This window comes from Rhipicephalus microplus, chromosome 3 (genome assembly GCF_043290135.1).
Source record: "Rhipicephalus microplus isolate Deutch F79 chromosome 3, USDA_Rmic, whole genome shotgun sequence".
In the NCBI taxonomy this organism is placed as follows: domain Eukaryota; kingdom Metazoa; phylum Arthropoda; class Arachnida; order Ixodida; family Ixodidae; genus Rhipicephalus; species Rhipicephalus microplus.
Window position 1 is genome coordinate 239,931,717 of NC_134702.1, and position 9,099 is coordinate 239,940,815.

The 9,099-nt window shown below is 45.3% G+C and overlaps 1 protein-coding gene across 1 annotated transcript in view; it reads right to left on the reverse strand.

Moving 5' to 3' along the window:
• Positions 1 to 9,099, reverse strand: part of LOC119168980 (3-oxoacyl-[acyl-carrier-protein] reductase FabG) — a 135,294-nt gene that overhangs the window by 16,720 nt on the left and 109,475 nt on the right. The window contains exon 7 of the mRNA XM_037420158.2: positions 4,329 to 4,365. Coding sequence (XP_037276055.2) covers positions 4,329 to 4,365 — 37 coding nt within the window. The remainder of the gene's footprint in view (positions 1 to 4,328; positions 4,366 to 9,099) is intronic.

Sequence of the window (9,099 nt, forward strand, 5' to 3'; positions counted from 1 at the left end):
CAGCTGATGCTCCCACCGCATGACTTACACATGCGTTGTACGGCAATGAAAATTCTTATACCAAGCTATCAGTCACGTCCTCAGTGCTAACTTTAGTCTCCTAGACCACGGGCAAGTCAAGGTCTTTCTTGCATCATGCGTTTCCACTGGTACTGTTTGCGACATGCTCCTCGACCACGCATTTTCAGCATGCCAATGCGTAAAGAGGCAGTCATTCTAGCCCTAGTTGATGATAAGGATTAAACTACAATACTGCGCTTACCGTGTCTTGTATACCGTGCAGCAGAAACACCGGCTTCTTACGCGTCTCGATTCTGTCCCTGAACTGGTGACAATGACGCCGACCGGGTTTCGAGGGCATATTTTTTTAGTCTTAGCACCCGTGACGCGATGCAACAGATGCTTCGGGCGTTTAAGGTTGCGTTCCGTGCTTTCCCCTCGGATACGCTTGCCATGTCCCATAGTCGCTTGTGTATACTTTGCGCTGGTTTCTGGTTTACTAATCTCCCCACTGGTACCCATGTCTTCCTCGATCGTTTCTTGAATGTCCTGCTGGCCGCCTGTTGCGGCCAACTCCTCTGCTCGCTTCATGCAGTCCTTGTCGTCTTGCGTTGGCGTGTAGCTGTCTCTTCTCCAGTTGCCTCAACCGTTGCGCCGCGTTTCATGGCGTTGCTGCCAGAGACCAACTTCTTAGCCCCCTCGGCGTCTATTAGATTTTCTTGGGCATCGTCTCTTGACAGCGTGATCTTCGTTACTTTGGCATAAATCCTGACGCAATCTTGACTCTCATGTCCAAACGCTCGGCATACACCACTGCGGGGAGTCTGGCAGTCACGTCATATATGTCCTAGTATGTGGCACCTTAGGCAGAGCGACGCCCGACCAGGGGCCACGGAAAGAGCGGTGCCCCCTCCAAACTAAAAAAAAAAAGGTGTGGCAAGTCTAGCACCACTCATTCTTTCACTTTCATTGGCACAACATTCATCGTCCTTCTCGCGTTTTCGAAGACCATGATGGTCCAGTCGTCGTTAGACACCTCCAGGACTTTACCAAAGTCACTAAACGCTTGTCGAATGCTCACATTCAAGACGGCAAAACCAACCCAGTGGATTTTCACGGTGACGTCTTGTTGGATAAAGTCGATGATAGCACAGAGGCCACCGTTGACTTGAAGTCCACTCGTTTTAGGCCTATTTGTCATGCTTGCTTCGCAACTTAACGAGCCAGATGCGTTTCATCTGGAAAGCTTGATGCCAGTGATTGTCTTGATGAGCACCACTTCTTCTAACGGGGCCCAAAAGTCTTTCAACCAGTATGGTCTTTTTGCCAAATCATCCTGCAGAAACACGCACTGTTTCATGCTGCCACCTGACGGCAATGCAGACAATAAAAAGCGGTAATGCGATGGTGCAGAAGGAAACATGACACCTTGGTCAGCAGCGGCCGCCGAAGTACCTCGCACAGAGCGAGCCATAACCCATTCGTCTCCCACGGAAGCCGAAAGTGGAATAAGCAGCCACGAACGAGCGCCTCATTTAATGTTTAAACGGCAAGCTATTTATATATACCACTTAGCGCTGGCGAAGGGCATCTCGGAAGGAACTATTGTGCTTTCAGCATTACCAGCGTGACGGCGCAGTGAGCGCGCCTTGCCAAATCTTCACAACGCGGCAGCGCGGGCTCTCATTCCCCCACGTACTTCTCCCCACGGCACGGAGGAAGGAAAAGTAAGGAGAGGGCATGCCCAGCCGGCGCAGGGCGTAAAAAATGTGGCGGGAATTACGTCACGCGCGGCCATATTCACTAGGCACAAGGGCGGTGTTTTTTTTATTGTTGATGTAGTGCGGTGCGGCATGGTTCAGGTGGTCCAGTGGCGGTGTGCGCGTTTTTATGGGCCTCGCACCTAACCATGGCGTACTGCAGGTGTTCGACAGCATCCATTCTTTGTGCCACATTGTTAGCTACGCGATTTTCCTCCGGTGGTGGTTGTAACCAGGTGTCTGAACTAGAAACCACGGAACGAACTCCGAATCTGCAGCGTCCTTCAAAATTATGCTGAAAACCCATCATAGAAGATAAAGACTATGCTTAAGAATTCGTTCAATGAACGCCTCGAAGGTTAGTGACAGTTATGCGGTGTTGCTTCTTATGACAACGGACGATGCATTCGCGGTCCACAGACCCTTTTAAGACTGTAATCTAATCTTGATTTTCATGTTCCTGTACAGTTACCGGTTGGTGGTTGGCGCTGAGCTGTGTTCTAGATAAGGAAGACAGAAACAAGCGCCTTCTCTTTATTTTTTATTAATGACTAGCCATTTATCCCGGAGACATCTTCCCTCGCATTTGGCTGGCTTTCCCTGCCGTCCTTGGCGGCTGTGCCGACGCGAGAAGCTTCCTGCAGACCTTTTCTCACGCATTCCTTCGGCCAACTTTCCCACCTTTCGCCCTAACGCGATCGTGGTCTCCGTTCTCCGTAGCTACTAACTAGTGTGCGTGAATCACACTGGAGACGTGTTCCCACGCACTTTCGTGTGGTCTTCGCTGCTTTCGTCCTAATGAAATCATGGCCTTTGGGATATCCGTAGGAACCAGTGCACGTCGGACAAAAGAGGGCCCCCCCCCCCAAAAAAAAAGAGGCCGGCGCAAAATAAATGGGCTGCCACGCACACCAGCTCCACCGATGCCGACTTTACTGGCATAATTACGGACCTCCGGGTTCATTGCAGGGAAGACAATTTTCTTTTTTTACCGTTGTGTCTAGCCCACAGCTTGACCAAAAATTTCATAAAACCTAAAGAGAAGCGCAAAAGGGGGAAAAAGTGATCTGAAAGAAACTGTACAAATTTTGGTGCCTGGTTTGTCGTGCGGCAATGTCCGAAATATCATCTTTATTTTCACAAATATCCCAGCTGCGGTGGCTGCATTTCCGATGGAGGCGGAAATGTTGTAGGCCCGTGTGCTCAGGTTTGAGTGCACGTTAAAGAACCCCAGGTGGTCAAAATTTCCGGAGCCCTCCACTACGGCGTCTCTCATAATCATACGGTGCTTTTGGGATGTTAAACCCCACATATCAATCAATCATATTATTTTCACAAAGAACACATCAAATAAAAAAAGCTTAACATGCAACTTGCCGTGTTTAACGTAAACGCCGGCAGTGCAAGAGTACAACAGCCATACGCAGAGATTTCGTCAATCGTATCGCGGCAAGATCGCGTGTTCCGTTCTCCGTTCCGTTGGTTTCGGATAGCACCGGCGCACGCGGCGCGCAGGCCACGTGCTTTGTGAGACGGAGAGGGAGTCGCGCCTTCTGCTTCGCATTCATAACTAAACAAGAGAGGAGAATTTGCCCAGTCAATATGGCCGACTTCAGGCTTCATCGCGGCTTCACAACGAGTGACGTCAGGGTCTCTCCTTACCTTTCCTTCCTCCGTGCCCCAAGGAGAGGGGAGGCACACGCATGCGCTCGCCATTCTCACGGCGTGGACAATCATAGGCGTGCAGCTTTCACTGGAAAGATTCTTTTGTATATACCAGACGCAAAATTGTCACTGCACTTGTTGCAGTCTCCATTTGTGAAAAGTGTGCGCTTTTTCGACACATCGAAGCGACAACTGAAGCGCTTATTGAGTTCATCTGTAGCTGTGAGCGTGCGTTTTGTGCGTCATTTGTGCGTGCCACGTTTCTATCTGCATGTCGTTTCTCGCGGGACCTTCCAATTTGATGCTACGACGTTCACTGTTTCACATTTGGCGCAAAGCTGTGCCTTTTTGCTCTCTCGGAATATGTATTTTGTTGGTTCAGGCTACAGTTTAGGGTGTTTTAGTGTCCTGTTGATTGGTACATATCGGTGTCTGTTTTTTTTTGTGCTGCTATTTAGTATTGTTTGTTAAAATACCTACGGGTAAAAAGCGTAACAATTCTTCTTTTCAATTGTGCTTCAGGTGCTGGTATGTATGAACACTTTGTAAAGGGAGGTGCTATCTTATTGTAACATGATTGGATAATGGAACATTCAGTCAGCATACCAAAAAATTGAACTTAGTAACTCGTACAATTTTTGAGCTACATCAACGAAACTTTCATCTACTACAGAAAGATGTTCAGCAAATATTTTGTGTATTTTTTTCGCGTTTTTATACTTTTTTTCTTGTTTTATGTTTTGGGTCATGTGGGGCATTTTCTCTGCAAGCTTCAATGCAGCATACTAATGATGTAGTCGGCCCTTCGCCGCAGTACATGCAGTAGGTATTCCAGGATACACTAAAACGGATTTACTCGTTTAACGTAGTCAAGAATAAATAAAATCACTGATGTGTACTCACTTGATTGAGTTGACACGAATGCCATACCGTGCATATTCTGGAGTTCAAAAAAGAAAGACAAACAAACAATACGGTATTCTTGTGAGCTCCCGTGGTATAAAAATTTGTTACTATTGTTACAGTCTTGCTTTTAAAGCAATCGCTAGAAGTGACCCTGAAACACTTTTTCAAGCAATAAATGGATATATTCACCGAAAGAGTTTATTGCGACATAAGTACAACGCTGCAGAAACTTCAAGAGTTCGTCGAGTACGAGCGGAGGTACAAAGATTGTGTCTTCCGTGTAAGAGTTGCTGCGCTTCATACCAAGAAAGATACAAAGATTAGTCGCACGCTGCATTAGCATTCTCTTCTTTTGTCCTGACGGAGCTGCTGCAAGCTAAGCAGGGCAGGAAGACATGGGCGAAGAAAATACGTCACGCGTGCCTCGTGACCTTGAGCACTTTTCTCTTTATTTTTCATTGAATAAGCACGGCTTTTTCAGTCTGATATGAAGAAGTCGTGGCCTTCTACGGCGATCTCTGTAATGACCGAACGAGTCATGTTTAAGGGCCAAACCTCATAAGCGCGAAAATGCACGCGACAGCGACGAGCGACGCGACGTAGATCGTCTTCGCGCGATCAGTCGCTAGCGCAGGCAAACCTCATTCACGCGACGGCTTCGATGAGCGAACTCCACTGTTGCTGGCATGAGGCCATCTGCTCGCACCAAAAAAAAAAAAACGCGTAGTGAGCGGTATGCAATTTAAAAATAAGATATATTGTTGTGTAATGGAACGGAAAGTGTTTATGAGTGCCTTGCAGCACTTTATTTATATGCACTAGCGTAAACATTGCGTTATTTTTTGTTGCGCATACGTGACTCGGGCAGGGTCACGTGCACCGATTTAGTCTTTGTCTTTTCCGGTTTTTCGCTATTGGTTGCTTGAGCCCAGCACTTCCGCGCGATGAGCAACGGTTTCCAAATGGGGAGAACTGAGCGATCGCGCGAAAACGAGCACGCGACACGTCGCGCGAACGCCCTGTTTCGTCGCTCATGGTATCGCTCGTCGCTGTCACGTGCATTTTCGCGCTTATGAGGTTTGCTCTTAAATCAGCTAATCGCTGATAGGAGGCCTTCTACGAGAGATGTTCCAGCTTCGTCGATCAGATGTCGAGGGATTAGATATCAATTTCTCGCTCACTTTGATAATTTATTGTGAATACCGTGCCATGTTCTGTGCGTAATATTTGGCTAACGTTTTTTCGGAGCCTCTAATACCGATGGGCCTCGTTTCCCGACTATGCTAAAAATATGACAAGTCCTCTTTAATTAATAGTAGTATTAGGCTGCCCCTCATAAACATGCTTAACCTCCACGGTGATCTTCACTCATCGAAATAACTTTTTCCTAAAGCAGACTAACGCACAGAGAAAGAGAGGGAACGATACCAACGCTACTATCAACTGAAGGTTTTATTTATCAGAAAAACTTATAAACTGGCGCTGTTACTCACTGCCTATGTGTGCCGCCGAAGTTGCGATGTCCGGAGCTATCGCCCCATTTGGCGGCTCATTGAGCGCAGTGCGAAGGCGAGACATGCTTTTCGAATAGTCATTCTGTTTAGGCACCGTGATCGCTCCACGCGAGAGCTCACAGCGGCATATTTACATCCACCTTAAGATAATATCTTGTACCAGCCGACCGTCTGTAACTATTTCTGAAAAAAAAGGTCGCGTCTAAAAGAAGGAGTAGTAGCCGATTGGGCGCGATAGCTCCGGAGATTGCATGGCGGTGCGCATGGCCAAAAGTGACAGCGTCAGTATATATGCTTTGCTTTCCTGAAATAAGTTCTTTAGTTGACAGTAGCACTGGTATCGTTCCTTCTCTTTGCCCGTGTGTAGGTCTGCACTATAAGAAAGTTATTACGATGTAGACGTACCACCTCACTCGTCTTTTAGAGTTACGCCAGTGTATTTTTACTCAAGCCATGGATACAATTCTATCATGTGTCGTGCTAACAGTAGATTCGATATCCTTCCTAAATTACCACAAACGAATCTTTCAAGTCGAACTCGTGGTAGACAATAATTTACATGTTTGCACTATTGAACATCTAGAGGTTGAGCACCGTGGCTTCGTGCGCATTTCTTCGACGGCTCCAGCGGTAACGTAGGTTACAAAGTGAGCGAGTAATGCAGCTGTGAGCCATGCCTTTGATTTGTTATGAAATGTTATTATGAAGCAGGTATTATCGAATGTGCACTGAAGTTTCTGAATTTTGAGATGTCATTTATATAAAAAGGCACCGTAAGGTCCCGGGTAAATGTGGCTACTCTTTCTAAAGAACAACTTCGTCGAGTACACATGATATATGTGTGTGTTCAGATATCCCTATATTGGCACTTGGGAACGTTATCCATTTGCAGAAGCGGAAGACATGGGTGTCTATTTGCCTTGTTTCGCAGTTGAGCACACACCAGCACATGATGTTTATGGGTGTGACCAGCTAAATTATTCAAGTAACTTGCTCAAACAATCATAAACGGCCGTCATTTTTGTTGCAATCAGATACAATTGGAGACATGGGCGCTAGTACAACACACTTTTCGGCAAATTTTTTTTTGCGTGATGGGAGACAAGGTAAGGTCCGTCGTGGTAAGCAGGGTAAGGGGTACGCACAAATGACAGTAATGGTGATAACTTAAGCGATTCCTTGAATGCAATGACCTGATCACAAATATATTCCCTTATTCAGTGGAATCCAACAAGAGAGAGTGAAAAAAAAAAACTCGAGGAAAGTGCCGGGAGGTCGACTAGGTGCCCTGAATAAACCAAGCGAATCTGGTTAGTTACCGTGTTAGCATAACGTGCGGAGAAAACGTCGTATAAACTGGAAAAAAAGTTGAAAAACCACACGCAAGAGAGACACTCGAACTAATCTTCGTTTTCCCGGTTCGTCCAATTCCACGCCCTGCTTTACACAAACTTCATTTATGATCACAAGTCACAAAATTCTCCTTTCGGTCTTGCTGAACTTCACCCACCAATACTGCAGAAGATGTATTTGTGATATCTATCAAAGGCTATAGTGGCACGTTTATCAGCAATTATTTATGTGTTCATTAAAAGGTATTTCAGGGTAACTCACAGCTACTTTTGCTGATTTCCGCTGCGGACACTATCAAAGTTACTTGCTCATATCAGCCACCCGCCTATTGTCTACCATCGACGGAGTATTATTTATGCCGCTTTTAAATTTTACAGCCCCTTTTTTTGAAATCTCTTGTTTCTCCCGTGCCTTTTCTTCCTCCCGTGTTTCAGCGATGTTTTCTACAGATCACAAACTAAGCAGCCCAAATGCGTACCCTCTTTCCTTTTGTGTTGTTTTTCTTTCTGTACTCCACGCTACAAATCTTGTATAGCTCCGAGGAGGGCGAAAGAGCGGAGAAAAACAAACAAACAAAGCAAATGTGTGTTGTGGTCATGGTCTCCTGACGACGCTTTTAATTGACAAACATATTTATTCCACCCTCATTCATTGTTCTTCTGAGCCTGACACCACCTTTTTATGTTTTAAACACAAAAACACTTTATACCATGGCCGACCATGCCTCCGCTGACGCATTTACGTCAGGATAATGACGTTGTAAAATGTATACTAACATATTGCAAAGAGAAAGCAAAAAGAAAAAAAAGTTCTGTCGTTTGGGCGTTGATTCTACGTCGACTCGCTTCACAGCGCGTGGCGCTAATAGCTATAGGCCACAGAGCGTACAATATCCATGTTGGGAATGGAAACCTACTTATATTCTCCTTATACACTGCAAATCATTTCACACCCTTAAGGGTGGATTTTTGAATAAATCACCCATCTTACACCTATTATTTCTGCCAAACTTATCCGCATGGGTGTAAGTTCTGCAATTCCACCTTTTGTACGCCCATTTCTCATTTTTAGGTGTATTATAGGTATATGTTAGCAAATTACACCCAAGGGTGTTTCCTTGAACGTTACACCTATCATATATGTATATAGTTTAGAGCATCAATACATATCACATCTCAACGGATGCAATCAAACCGCATGCCAAAAGTCTGGTGAAAAGATCGATGTTGCGGCATTCGTTTTCATTTCCCATAATTCATTCTCCAAATTATATCGTGCTATGTATTATATTTATTAAACCACCCCCTATTTATTATATTCAGAAGATTCCTCACATGTTCAATGACTTAATTCATGGGTTAACTTTTTGGGATTCCTACTAAAAATATTTTGCTGCCGCTTATGTCCATTCTTCCCTAATTCTCACAGAGACATCAGTAAAAGAGATTATGTTGCACTTAAACATAACATGAAACGATTACACACGGTTTTCGACAGGCTATCGTGCGCACTTTCTCATTTGAAATCACACTAAGTTTTTTGTACCAGAGGTCCTGATTTATTAAAGACGATAGTCTTTTTTGGGGACCTTCAACGCAAAAATTTTGGTCTGCCTGCCTGCCTGTCTGCCTGTCTGTCTGTCTGTCTGTCTGTCTGTCTGTCTGTCTGTCTGTCTGTATGTCTGTCTGTCTGTCTGTACATTTGTCGGTTTGTCCACTCTATACGACATCTGGTACTTGAAATGGCCGACCTCATCTGCAGCGCCCACCAGTGTTGCTCAAGATTGAGCGTTCATGCTTGTGCAATCGTCAATTAAAAAGCCATGATTGCGCATGTCTGTGGCACCATAACAACACGTATATATTCTGCATGTGCGTCTTTTACTAGAAAAAGCATACATT